The sequence below is a fragment of the Bos mutus genome, chromosome 18 (assembly GCF_027580195.1).
Source record: "Bos mutus isolate GX-2022 chromosome 18, NWIPB_WYAK_1.1, whole genome shotgun sequence".
In the NCBI taxonomy this organism is placed as follows: Eukaryota; Metazoa; Chordata; class Mammalia; order Artiodactyla; family Bovidae; genus Bos; species Bos mutus.
Genome location: NC_091634.1, coordinates 37,746,705 through 37,760,706, shown reverse-complemented (window position 1 = coordinate 37,760,706; position 14,002 = coordinate 37,746,705). Strand labels below are relative to the sequence as shown.

The 14,002-nt window shown below is 45.6% G+C and overlaps 1 protein-coding gene across 1 annotated transcript in view; it reads left to right on the top strand.

Moving 5' to 3' along the window:
- The window catches only part of NUP93 (nucleoporin 93), a 102,979-nt gene that overhangs the window by 81,235 nt on the left and 7,742 nt on the right, over positions 1 to 14,002 (top strand). Inside the window, exons 6-15 of the mRNA XM_070388405.1 lie at positions 1,008 to 1,082; positions 3,222 to 3,311; positions 4,820 to 4,959; positions 8,741 to 8,873; positions 10,196 to 10,353; positions 11,385 to 11,550; positions 11,931 to 12,024; positions 12,742 to 12,933; positions 13,535 to 13,661; positions 13,777 to 13,849. Coding sequence (XP_070244506.1) covers positions 1,008 to 1,082; positions 3,222 to 3,311; positions 4,820 to 4,959; positions 8,741 to 8,873; positions 10,196 to 10,353; positions 11,385 to 11,550; positions 11,931 to 12,024; positions 12,742 to 12,933; positions 13,535 to 13,661; positions 13,777 to 13,849 — 1,248 coding nt within the window. The remainder of the gene's footprint in view (positions 1 to 1,007; positions 1,083 to 3,221; positions 3,312 to 4,819; positions 4,960 to 8,740; positions 8,874 to 10,195; positions 10,354 to 11,384; positions 11,551 to 11,930; positions 12,025 to 12,741; positions 12,934 to 13,534; positions 13,662 to 13,776; positions 13,850 to 14,002) is intronic.

The window sequence follows — 14,002 nt, the reverse complement described above, 5'->3', positions numbered from 1 at the left end:
CGTATGCTCACACTGGTAACCTTCTGCCAGCCTAGGTGGTGCTGGGAGGTTTTGCTGCTATCTTCCATCTGCTCCCACAAAGCCTACTTTAAAACTGCTTTGTTTTAGATTTTAGAGAATAGAGCATTGATTTTTTTTTTTTTTTTTTTTTTAATGAGAGAAGAATTTGATCTCTGCTGCAGTACAGTACAAACTAATTTGGAAGTTTAAGAATATGCCTGATGTACCTAATTGGAGCATATCTATTTTTGATCCATTTTTGTTTACAGTAGGGAATAAACTTAGCTAAAGATTAACTTTAATCTTTCTCTAAAAAGACTAATAAACCTTCCCATGTGTTGGTGTCTGACTTTCCCCATCAGAAGCTCTTTGTGGGCAGCCTCTGTGGGCTGTCTTCCTGTCATCCCTGTGGGGATGGGTGCGTTCATGCTGTGCATGTGGCAGGCAGACACTTAACAGATGTTTACTGAATGAATGAATAGATAAATAAATGACTCAACTTAGACTGACTTTGTATCTTCAGATACAGAAAGTTCATCAGTAGCTGTTGCCTTAGTGTGGACTCTAGATAGGAAATGTCTGAACCTCAGTATTGTGACCCTATAATCTCCATTTCCTCAGCTGTTTAATATGATTGATGGAAACAGGAGACCCACATACACCGCAGCCTCACTGGTATAAAGACATGGACGAGAAAGATGAGGTGAAGTGGGAGCTTGGGATTGAAACCAAATGTTTCAAAGACAGAAACAGTTATTGAGATGTCTGTGCAGCTTTGTCAGCCTCCTGTTATTGAGTTCATTGGGTCCTGTGCCTGCTCCCTTATGTGTTCATGATAAGAGAGTCTCCTTCTATTGAAACCCCCAAAATCACTGTTTTCAGGAAGTCTGACTAGGAAACAGACTCCTCACAGCTCCGTTAAAGACAAACAGATGTTTATGGTTTTTTTTTCCTTTGCATGATTGAATGCTGTTCTGAACCAATTCTGAATGTGTATTTCTCTGCAGCCAAGTTACATCAGTGATGCAGGACCCCCTGGTCGAAGCTCTCTAGACAGCATCGAAATGGCCTACGCCCGGCAGGTAAGCATGTTCTCAAGGAAGGTCAAATCCAGGAAAATCTTCCGTGAGCCCTCTGGAGAGTAAAAGAGAACACAGACTTCATGTGAAAGTCAGACCCTAAAAGCAAGTTGGGTTTTCATTCAGAGGACTTGTTAATATTTTACTATCTAGGTCCCTGGAGAAGTCTATGAAATTGGGTAATAGAATGACTCAGGTTTGATTTAGGGAAATTGAAATCTGCCTTACACACTGACCAAGCCATCTCATTTTGCATTTGGCAACAGTCCATGTACAGTAAAGCTCTGAGTAATTGCACTGCTGAGTAAATGGAGTTCTATATTAACTGATCACCTGGTTGGCAAATGGTATTATCAGAAACCCTGCTCCCTCCCTTGTTGTAGAAAGAAATTTCCTAAATATTTTTCTGCCTGGGTAAGCATAATGGTACCCACCATTACTGGATATTACTGTCCTGGAGAAGCTCGTAGTATTTGGGGTGTTGTGATTCTGGTTGTGTATCATGACCATGCGATAGTATAAATATAGATTGAGACACTTTGTTAAAGCACAGGGTGTAAAAACTACACGAAACTGCCCTCAAGACAGTACATACCTGGAATTGACCTTTTGAGTGAAGCTGTACCAGCCTTGTGTACTTTATTCTGGTTTGCTGATTTCCCGCACAAAGTATCATGAAGGAGAAACAGTCTTAAAAAAAAAAAAAAAAGAAACAGTCTTGTTTCTTGAATTGCAGGTGGTGGGCTTCCACCCCCTTTAATTGTCCTGCACCAGAAGTCATCAAGGAACATCTGTTCATTTGTGACCAACTTCCACAGTGCTATGAGGGGAGAATATGTTGGTGCCACTGTGGCCCTCCACCCACCCGACCTGAGACTCGGTGGAAGAAAGGAAGTGGGTAATGCTGAGGGCCACAGTGGCACCAACATATTCTTCCCTCAAAGCACTGTGCAAGTTGTGTCAGCTTTGCACACACAAGTCCACCTTCTTCCAACTCCCTCATGTTTTACTAATATTTATTCTCCAATTTTTAGATCTCCCACACTCCATCTACATTTTTTAAAATTTCACTTTGATTATATGACTGACTATCATTGTCATAGACATCTCCAGAATTCAGGCCTAATGAAATTACAGGCTTCTGAGGAGAGAAACCATGGGTCTTCTGTGTCTGTGAAGACTAAGCTTTATAAGACTAAGGTTTTCTAGCACTCAGGACTCCGTAATGTCATGTCTGTTTACATGGCAGTCCCCGCAGTGGAGAGAGAACCTTTATATCCCATGCTGAACACAGTACCCAAGGGAAGGCCCCTCAGAAATGCTCGTCGAGTGAATAAACACCACCTTGTCTTTATAATGCTCCAGAGGCTACGTGCTGCTCTCCCCCATTGAGAGCAGAGGGCAGGGTTCGACAGGGTCCTGTTTTGTCTAAAATCACTACCTAGTTCAGTCCTCAGCAGAGCAGGATTTCAGAATGCAAAGAGTAGAACTTACTAGTTTTCACCATCACTGTGTTGGTTCTTTAGAAACAAAGTCCAGAGTAATATTGGCTTTTCCATTCCTTAAACATCACATAGTTCCTTTTTCTTGAGAAAATTTTACTAAGGAGCCTAGATTCTCGATGAGAGAAATGGGTACTGCAAATGGGCAGAAGTGCTCTTCTAACACATGTGGAGGGCTGCAGCCTGGGCTGGGGCCATTCTGTCCTGTTGTCAGAAAGGTGACCAGACTCTGCTCAGATTCCTAGGAAACAGCAGCTAGAGACCTTCCGCTGTCCCGTCTTCCACTTTGGTCCTTGCTCTCTGGGCCCGAGGGTCTGCTGGGGCAGAGCAGCACAGAACTGCACGTGGTGCTCCTCCCCCAGGGCCACCCTGCTCCCGCTCCCCAGGTTAGGAGGGCTGGGGGAGCAGTTAGCTCTGGTGTGTGTTCATGCTGTTGCGCAAGACTCGGACACAGGACTGAGCAGCTAGCCAGAGGCCTTGCCCTCCAGGCAGTGTGGATAGTTCAGCCACCGTGAGGAAGGAAAGGTTGGCCAAAGCTTCTGACCACTGGGCAGAAGTTGGTTTCAGAACTCCTTCAAGGAGTTCTGAACAGGAGAGGTGAAAATGGAATTTGTGCCATTTACTCTGCTCTTTCTTTCAGATTTATATCTATAACGAGAAGATCGTAAATGGACACCTGCAGCCTAACCTCCTGGACCTCTGTGCTTCCGTCACAGAGCTGGATGATAAGGTAGCACCTATAGCCGGCCAGGGAGACACGTGGGGTCGGGTGTCTGATGGGATTAGCAGCTTGCTGATTTGGCAGAAGTGTGCTAGAGAGAAAGTCTATGCCTTGGAAGATGAAGTTAACTGTTCTTCAGAGTTTTATTTTAAGTAATTTTGAGGTGGTTTTTTTTTATGGCGTATATATATAAATTTATGTATCTTTAATGCATCTTCAAAAGGCCCAGCCAGGCTGTGTTTGCTTTGAAGTCCTGTCAGGCTCCAGCTCCACCCTGTCAGTTTCCGTGCTAAGACAGACAGGGCTCTTTCATGAGATGTGAAGTGTAAAGGTGATGTGATTTTTGTACTGTGAGCCCCTTGAACTTGACTCAGGTGGGGTCTTTACAAGAATTTTTCATATGCTGCTGGTTTTGTTTCTCTCTGACTCCCCCCTCTTCATTCCTGCCCCTCAATTCTTATTCTTGGCCCAGTTTCTCTCACTGCAGGGAAAAAATAAAAATCAAAAAAGGGGATGGATAGATTGGTAGGTGGCCAGGAAGAATGAGAAAAGGAAGGAAGTCTGTAACGGAAGCAAGCACTTAAACACATTTTTCCTTCACAGGGCAGCCAACTTTTTTTTTTTCCCCAATAATAAAGTGTAAGATTATAAAACCAATCTAAAGAAGAAATTAAGAATTTATCTACTCTCTCACCACCTAGAAAGAGTCACATTTAGATGGATTTTCTACAGTTTTTTAACATTTCCAAGAAACAATGAAAATGGGATTTTCTCTTTTTCTTTGGAAAAAGTGTATACCTGCTTTTTCTCCAACTGTTACTGCCTTCCAGAGATTCTTAACTTTCTAACATTGCAAAGGGTTCAGGGAGCACACTTTTAAGGCAAAGTTTACAACCAGGAGCGTTCTGGGATGTAAGAGTCCATCTGTACGGTGGTTACACACAGGCAAGCACACCCGTGCCTCTTCTAGAAGGCTGCACTGGAGGTGCCTTTTGAGGGGAGTGAGTAGGCAGGAAAATGAGAGGCCATGCTGCTGACAAAACAGGGTAAGAGCAGGGACCCCCTGGAGAGCCTCCGGGAGGACAAAACCTGTATTATTCAGGTTAAACTCTTATTTTAAGTCTTAAAAAACTCGAATGACCTTGTAAGGACTGACATGCAGCTATTTGAGTTTAAGATCCTAGAGCTCTGGACGATTATAAATGTGTTCACTCTCTCTTAAGGGATAACCCACTGAGATTTAGTGTTCTTGTTATATGTGGTCTCAATTATGTAGGTGGTTATGTCAGACCTGGAATAGTAATTGATCTGAAAACCCACTCAGGACGGGGGCTGCTTACGGGAAGATGAGAGCCTGGCCACTGGCCAGGCCAAGGCCCATCTTCTTTGCTGGGCTTGAGCCTGAGGGCTGCAGACAGGACGTTAACCTCAGCCCCCTCCATGTCAGAGCACCGCGAAGAACCAGGCTGCTTGCCCAGCCCCACAGCGTTGTCACATGCAGTGTCGTTTCTGTGCAGAACATCTCCGACATGTGGGCCATGGTGAAACAAATGACAGATGTGTTGCTGGTGCCAGCGACTGACGCCCTGAAGAGCCGCAACAGCGTGGAAGTGCGCATGGAGTTTGTCAGGCAGGCCTTGGGGTACCTGGAACAGAGGTGAGGCAGCGGCAGCACAGAGGCCGCCTTTAAAATCCCCTGAAGGCAGCCGTTCCCATTTGAAGTGGTCCTCTAGCTAAGTGCTCTGGAGCTGGTGTGATTTAAACAAGGTTGAGCAAGTCTGAGAGATGTTGTGCTGTTTTTAGGAGCACTTCTCTATGGGAACTGTCTCTGCACAGATGTAAAACCACGTGAGTGGGAGCCCTGAGCCCTGTTAGGCTTTTCTCTCTGTCTTTCTCCACCCTGCGTCCCTCAGTACAGACACAGGGTTATTAGGGCACAATGCCTTGGGTCAGGATCCTGGGCCCTCGCGGGGTTCAGCCATTACTCCTCAGGCTCTTGGTTTTCTCTCAACATTTTATTTTTCCCGCCCAGCATTTTACCACCTCCAAACCTTAGGAAAGCCCCTTGAGCCTTTGTTTTCCTTCCGGCTCTGTTTGGTTAATCCTGTGAGTTCAGATCCTTCCCAGCTGCTAATGCCTCTGATTTATGCCTAGGTTTTTGCCACCTCCTCACTAATTGGAGTTGGTCACAGAGGGGTTTGCGGCTGTGCCCTTGTGCCTTGACTGTTGTCCCCCTAGTTGGTAGGGCCCGTGCCATTCATCCATGCCCTGTGGACACTCCTAGCTCTGAATTGACCAGCAGGTATTGTCATGAGTATGCAGTAGACCCTCTTTATCTCAGAGACAGGGAGCTGGGCCTCTCTCTGTTGGCTGGAGAAGAGAAAGCCAAGCTGAATACACTTGCTCAATAGCAGCTTTTTGCCTCTGCACCCATGCAGCTGCCAGTGGCCTTGTTGTGTGGTCACCCTCTGTCAACAAAATAATACTCCATTAGGAAGTCAGAGTAATTCAAGACTTGGTATGGCAGAGAGAGAACAGATTTTTATACCAAATACTAAATTAATTATTTAATAGCTACACAAGATAAACACCGTCAGATACATTAAACTCACTAGCCTCCATTCTTTTGTTAAGAAAAATCTGAAACTCCAAATGGTCTTTCATTTTTTCTGGCACAGGCGCAAAGAGTTCATAAAGTATTATATCAGGCTTTCACTCAATTTTTATAATGTAAGTTTTGTTAAGTCTGCAGCCGTGAAAAAACTAATATATATAGTGGTATTTATTTGCTACAAGTTAGCAAAATATGAGTCAAAAAATTTCTCACAGTGTATAAAAAATATTAGGTTTTTTTTTTGTTTGTTTTTGTTTTAAGGATTAAGTATATGACTGCTTTTTCTTCAGTAAGCCTAATTCTCACTGTTGGTGCTTTACTTCACCAGAGGTACCAGGTTGCAGTTTGGGATTTTATATATGTAAGCCATCCCAATTCTTCTACTATTCTTTTCATTTCGTTTTTTTAGAATGATCTTGTTCCGTTAATTCCTTTAGCAGCACTTGGAGCTATTCGGGAGTTCCCTGTGTACAACTGTTGTATGCTTATTTTCTTTTTCTAACAGCATCTCTCTCTTGGCATCTTTTTTAAGGATTTGTTGTCCCTTTTGATAAAGGGATTATTTCAGATAACTGTACTCACTTAAAAAAATATTTTTGCTGGTACTAATCCACTGAGAGGATAACATACAGTATTTCTTTTCTTTTTTTTTTTTTAAGATTTTTTTGATGTGGACCATTTTAAACATCTTTATTGAATTTGTTACAGCATTGCTTCTGTTTTATGTTTTGGTTTTTTGGCCTCGAAGCATGTGGGGTCTTAGCTGCCCAGGGATTGATCCTGCACCCCTTTCATTGGAAGGCGAAGTCTTAACCACTGGACCACCAGGGGAATCCCAACATACAGTATTTCAAGTGATGTAATACACCAGATGGCAAAGCAGGCCTGGTCCCAAATTATTTTTTGAGTATTTCAAATTTGAAGCAAGGTAGCATTTCTTAGCTCTCAAGGAATTTAGGCTGTTTCTCAAGGAATCTAGGCCGTTTCCAGCATGTAGGTTGTCTTCATTCAAGTTGGAAGAGACATAGTGGGCATTGTTTGTCCCAGTTGCTACAGGGCTCTTCTCTAATCTCTTTTCCAACCTCTGCTTTTAAATACTCCCATGATAGAGAACTCATATTTGTTAAATGAAATTATGTTTATTTTTCATCATAAAAATACTACATGATTATTATAGAAATTTTGAAAGATGCCAAAAAGAGGACCTGAAAAAAGGAGCAGTCCCCCCTCTCACATGCAGGCGCTCCTGGTACCTTGTATTTCCTTACCGCCACCTCCACACCCACCCCCCACCGCCTTTTTGGGACTTATGAATATTTTGTTTGATATTTATCTTTTACACAGCTTATAATCCCAATGTGTACAATATATGGTTTTATATAGTTTGCTTGTAAAATTTTTTGTCAGTATCATTTTTTAAAACTACCTCAATTTCTGATGAGTCTGTTTTCTGTAATTGACATTTAGTCATTTTTCTCTGAGAAGTGTGTGTGTGTGTGTGTCTCAGTCTGCTATTATACTTAATCTGATGTTGAACATTTTAGTGCATATAAAGCACCTGAAAGTTTTTCATTATATTAACCCCATTTTTGAGTATCTGTAACTCGAACCATTTAATCCTAATACGAAAACAATGTAAAACGTTATAAAGGATTTTAAGCGTGCTAGCAAATAAAGAGGGAGTGATAGAAAATCGTTTGCAGACACCAGTGTGACAGTGGGCTCAGCAAAGACCATCAGTGGAAACTATGGGGTGAAAGATTGTTGGTGAACAGAATATTCACATGACCTCCAAGTGGTACCCCACAGAGTACTTACTAATTTCAGAGGGGAAAGAAGGTGCTTCAGCAGTGAAGTATGGCAGACCATACCTTTAACCAAGTGATCAAATTAAATGTTACCAAGAATGGAGCAAAATGGTGTTACCTGCCTCACTGTGGCAGTACCAGCATCAGCAAAAAAGCTGAACCTGGACCAAGTCATGAGAAACTATTCAGCTTGTGGGACATTACACCAGGTAGCTAGCCTAGATTCTTCTCAAAAGGTCAGTGTCATGAAAAAAAAGTAGAATTATCCTTGATTAAGGGAAATGAAAGTGGCATGACAACTTAATTTTATGCATTCCCTGGATTGGCTCCTGGATTTAAAAAAAAAACAAACTATAAGTGACATTAAGAAATGTGAATATGTGTTATATTTTAGACAGTAACAGTACATTAATGTTAAATTTCTTGATATCATGATAATATTGAAGTTAGGTAGGAGAATGTCCTAATTAGGAGGTACATGGCAAAATATTTACAGATGAAGTGGCCCCTGATTTCTGTATTTCTATAACATTTTCACATGGTTCAGATAAAATGTATGTGTGAGAGAGAGAAGAGCATGCATGTAATTAACAACTGATGAATGTAAGTAAAGGGCGTATGAGCACTCGTTGAACTGTTCTTTAGTTTTTTGTAGGTTTAAAATTTTTCAAAATAAAAAGTTTGAGAAGATCCCATTAGAGCATTAGGCTGTGAGCCAGAGCACTTATTTTTCTGCACAGCAGCCCTTTCTGCATTTGAAATCCACAATTATGTGGCTCCAGGAATTCTTTTGAGCATCCACAGTGATAAGTCTTCACGGAGATCCACCACCCACCAAATCAATAATGTAGCTTGTGTCATTAAGCATGCACTTCTGTTTCCTCTTCTGTGTTCAGTTGAAGTCCAGGCCCTGTCATGTGGAGTTCACAGTCTAATGTTGTGGGTATGGACACAGATACGTGTAATATGTGTTTTCAAACCCCCCTCCCTTTTTTGTGCCTTCAAATTTTTTCCAGTTATAAGAATTACACCCTTGTGACTGTCTTTGGAAACTTGCATCAGGCCCAGCTGGGCGGAGTGCCGGGGACTTACCAGTTGGTTCGAAGTTTCCTGAACATTAAACTTCCAGCTCCCTTGCCTGGCCTTCAGGTACTAGCACCTTTATGTGATCAGTTACTCCTCCAGATCAGCCTCTCAGATAGGCATTTTCAGCTGAAATGAGGCTGTGTGTGGAAACTGCTATATGAAGAAGAGACCCGAGGGGGCAGGAAGAGAAACTAGGAGACCTGGAAAGGCTGGTGGCTCCGGAGTCTGGGGGATGACGGTGGAGGAGGGTGCAGGGGGTTGATGTCATTGTTTTCTGGACATGTTTTGAAAGTGGACCCAGTAGGACTGTGGAAGAATTTGGCTATGGGTGTGAGCCACAGAGTCAGGGATGACTTCTGAGATTGTTGGCTCAAATAGCTGACAGAACAGAGTTAGATATGGTTCCTAGAAAGTACCTTTCTTCTCAGCTCAGTTCAGATACCTGCTGTGTGCAGAGTGCTGAACCAGATCTTTGTACCGAGGGTGGTGGAATACACAGGAGGCTGGCTTCCTGCGGGAAGTGAGGCTCACACTAGTGCTTGAAGAGTGGGGGCTCGCCAGCCAGCAGTCTCGGATAGGGTTTTCGAGGGGAGGGAGCAGCGAGAACAAACAGATCGAGGCAGGATGGAGCACTTGGCCCACTGGGTGTGTGTCAGGGCGGGGCCAGCTTGGGGAGCGCCAGGCTAAGAACTTAAGGTACAAACAGCTCATAGGGGTTTAAGTGAGGAAGTGACACAATCAGGTCTGAGTCTTAGAAGGAGTCCTGCTGAGGGGAGGGTGGAGGGGCCAAGAAGAGAAGTCTGAGGTCCACATTTCTGGAGGAGTCGGGGAGGAGAAGAGGGAGGAATAACCACAGGGCTGCTGCACAGTCTGGGGACACAGCCACTTTCAGGAGAGATGCTCTTGCTCAGAGGGTAGGATCAGACCTGCTTTCTACATCCCCAGTGCTAAGCACAGTGAAACTCTTAATATGACGATAGTCTCCTATTGGTAAGTGAATGGCTTTAGCCCTTACTTGTTGGGGTGGCAAGAGTGCATGTCTGTAAATCATCACAGAACATGTCACCCCTTCGCTGTGAATCCTGGGGTTCCATGGAGAACCCCCCATCTGGCTTTGATTCATGTGGAACACATGGTGCTGTACAGGAAAGGCTCTAGGCTAGACTGGCACTTACTAGCTTGCCATAGAAAAACTATTTAACAGCCCCATGCCTCAGTTTCCTGGTTTGTAAAACAGAGAGGAGGAAGCCATTCAGGGTCCCTACCTAGTGGAGTTGTGAGATTGAATGACTTAATACAAGAAGAGGCTTAGCTGAGGACCAGCACATCGAAAGCCATCAGTTAGCTTTTGTTTGCCTGTCTACTTGAGCACCTTTCCTTTTTAGGATGGAGAGGTGGAAGGCCATCCTGTGTGGGCGTTAATTTATTACTGCATGCGCTGCGGAGACCTGCTTGCCGCTTCACAGGTGGTCAACCGAGCCCAGCACCAACTGGGAGAGTTCAAAACTTGGTTCCAGGAGTACATGAACAGCAAGGACAGAAGGTACGGTGAATGAGGTGCCGGGTCCAGAAGAAGCCACATGGGATCAACAGGGTGGTCCGCTCTGGCGTTGCTCTGTCTTCCTTGCGCATGGCTCCAAATAAGTTTCTGCTTGGGAGAAAAATGAACTTTGGAAAGCATGAAGAATTCAAGAGCCCCATTCTGTAGACTTATAAAGTCCTAGGCACATCAGAAATGCTTTATAAAATGAAACTATTGTATTACACTTCACTTGTTCACTGTTGGTGGTTTTCTGGTTGATCCGGATGAAAATATGTTGTCATGCACCTTGTAGCTCGAAGGCCAGAATTAGACATTAGCACACTTGAGATATAACCATTGAATTACTTCACTAAGGTGTTTTTTGTTTTTGTTTTTTCCTCTTACATTAAGGAACTGCAAAGCATTAGTTTTTCTTTGGTTTTTGTTAATGTAGTTGGACTTAAATTCACATTCAGACCTAGTTTAAATATATGTGCATGTATATAGAAGAAATAGTGGTAGTTACCCCAGTTACACGTGTGGAAAACCAGGATTACTTTTTTAGCAGTGTCCATCTCCAGAGAGTGTGGTAAACATAAGTCCTGTCTTGCTCATATCAGAGTGTAAAGTAGGGACCATGTCCTAGGTTTACCAGGAGACCCCGAGGCAAGGATTTGAGTGCAGGAAGTTTATTTGGGAGGTGATGTCACAGGGTTAAGGGAGTGGAGAGGCCAGAGGGAGCTGAGGCAGTTAAAGGACTGACTCAGTCTTGTTCATCACTGTTTGGAGGCTACTGAGGGTGGGAGGCTGGGGGGTCAGTTCCACAGGCCTTCTGTCCTGAAGGCCACCACTGGAGGAAGCCAGCAGGCAGAGACGCAAGTCCTGGGAGCTGCAAGTCAGGTTAAAGTGATGGTCCCCGGGGATTTGGGTGGGACAGTGCCTGTTCCCCTCCATGGAGGAAGGCTTCATAACCTTGTTGTTGTGTGGTTGAACTGGTGCTTTCAGGTGCCTTTGAGGATCTTCAGCCTGTGTCTGTTCCCTTGTGTCTTCAGATTGTCCCCAGCTACGGAGAACAAGCTCCGACTGCATTACCGCAGGGCCCTCAGGAACAACACGGACCCCTACAAACGGGCCGTGTACTGTATCATCGGCAGATGCGACGTCACGGACAACCAGAGCGAGGTGGCCGACAAAACCGAGGACTACCTGTGGCTGAAGGCAGGCGTGCCCCCCTTGCCCAGCAGGGCGTTTGCCCCTTCCCCCTGCTTACGCTCTGCACACAGATTGTCCTGTTAATGTGTGATGCCAGGAAGCTGACTGCACTAGTGGTTTTTCTGTCTCCTGGCCCAGTTTTTATTGTGCACTATTCCCAACCAGTAACAGCCACTCGCATAGCCTTGAGCCTTGAGCTCAAACAGCTCTGAGTTCGCTCCTGGCTCAAGGTGAAAGTGAAAGTGAAGTCACTCAGTCCTATCCGACTCTTTGCGACCCAGTGGACTGTAGCCTACCAGGCTCCTCCATCCATGGGATTTCCCAGGCGAGAGTACTGGAGTGGGGTGCCGTTGGTACCAATGCCTGTGTTTCTTTTGGGGGTTTAGTTGAACCAGGTGTGTTTCGATGACGATGGCACCAGCTCCCCACAGGACAGGCTCACTCTCTCTCAGTTCCAGAAACAGCTGTTGGAAGACTATGGTAAGATCCCCTGAGCATAAATGCCTTCTGTCTGTCTCATCCACCTAAGGTTACTGGTTAGCTTCTTTCTGAGAAAATCCTTCATCTCTGAACTCTGTGTCTCCTTCAAAACCCCATGATCCTTCAAAACACAGCACAACAAAACAATTATTTCAGATTCGAGTAGAGGCCGCACCCATGGCCTTAGGTAGTGGACGTGGCTGACATAGTCACTGACAGTTCTTTGAACGGCTCTGGTGGACACCGGCTCAGGAAGAGACATAGGAGGACCTGGCTGCGGCTGCCTCAGGGACCTCAAAGTGACTGCATCTGAGCACTGATAGAAAGTTCCCACTGGTGGTCAGCAACGCTAAATGCCGTGAATCTGAGGAAACTGCAGCTTGGAAATCATTCCTCTCCTTATTGAGTGACTCATCAGGACACAGTATATAAACAGATCCTTTTGCATTCTGTTTTAAGGTCCTACTCTCTGTTTCTTTCCCACCTAATGCAAGTAGTCCAGGTTTTACAACATGGGCCCCCCACTCTCCAGTTGTGTTGGGAGGTCAGGAGGCTGGGGAAGCAGGGCAAAGCTGGAGTGGCGTCCGCTGTGTCCAGAGCCCAAGTCCATTCCGGCTCAGGCTGGTGCTTTCATCCCGCCCTCTGAGCACCGGGGCTGCCGGTCGGCTGCTCCTCCGACTCACTCCTTCTGAGTCAGCTCTCCCTCCTCTCCCTCAGGCGAGTCCCACTTCACGGTGAACCAGCAGCCCTTCCTCTACTTCCAAGTGCTGTTCCTGACGGCGCAGTTTGAAGCCGCCATTGCCTTTCTCTTCCGCATGGAGCGGCTGCGCTGCCACGCTGTCCACGTGGCGCTGGTGCTCTTTGAGCTGAAGCTGCTTTTAAAATCCTCAGGACAGAGTGCTCAGCTCCGTGAGTACTTGCTGGCCCTCACACCTCCACAACATGACACATCCCCCGTCAGGTGACAGTGAACGCAGAACTGCAACCGACAGGGATACAGCAAACAGCCAGTCGTTGTTAGAGTGTTGTAGACAGTTGGGCCTCTGGGATGATCAGTGTGAGGGGTCTTGCCTCTCCCTCCTCCATTCAGATTCCCTGGGGAGTTCAATGTATAAACCCAGTGAGACTGGTTCCCACTGGGGCTCTAGTTGGAGACACTGGAAGGCCCACCAGCCATCAGGTATGCCTGCTGGCAGGGAGCGGTAGTCAGGAGGGAGAGGAGACGTGTCCGAGGGCTGCAGTTTCCTCATAGCGCAGCACATTTCGTAATGGTCGGTTGTTCCCACCTTTTCATTCAGAGACCAGCATACTATGATTCACTACAAAATGCCATTGTCTCTGCTCTGTGCTTGGGCCGAACTCCAGAGCGGTGGTGAAGGCACTGGGCTGAGCTCGCACTGCCAGACGTTGGCTGTGCTGCGGGAGTAGGTGCCACTGGGTCTTTGGGCTTGGTTCCCGTAGTTCCTGGTTGTGTGGTTGTGACCAGTTCTGTCCTCGCCGCCCCGTGCAGTCAGCCATGAGCCCGGCGACCCTCCCTGCATGCGGAGGCTGAACTTTGTGCGGCTGCTCATGCTCTACACCCGGAAGTTTGAGTCCACTGACCCGAGAGAGGCCCTCCAGTACTTTTACTTTCTCAGGTGAGACTGGCTTTTGACCATTTACTTCAGCTGATTTTGGTTTCTGCCGTTATGAGAATGATGATTAGAGACCTTAAAGTCGCACCTTCAGAAACCAGTTTTTGTCTCCTCCTAGGGATGAGAAGGATAGTCAAGGAGAAAACATGTTTCTGCGCTGTGTGAGCGAGCTGGTGATAGAAAGTCGAGAGGTATATCTCCTAACCTTTCCAGTATATCGGTTCTCATGCTGATCACCTCAGTGTGGGTTGGGGGGAGGCAGGGAGCTTTAGAGTATTCTTTGGTTTCTGAAAATGTTGATTCAGTCTCAGTGTCCTCGAGACTTCTTCCACCTCCCCTAGTCC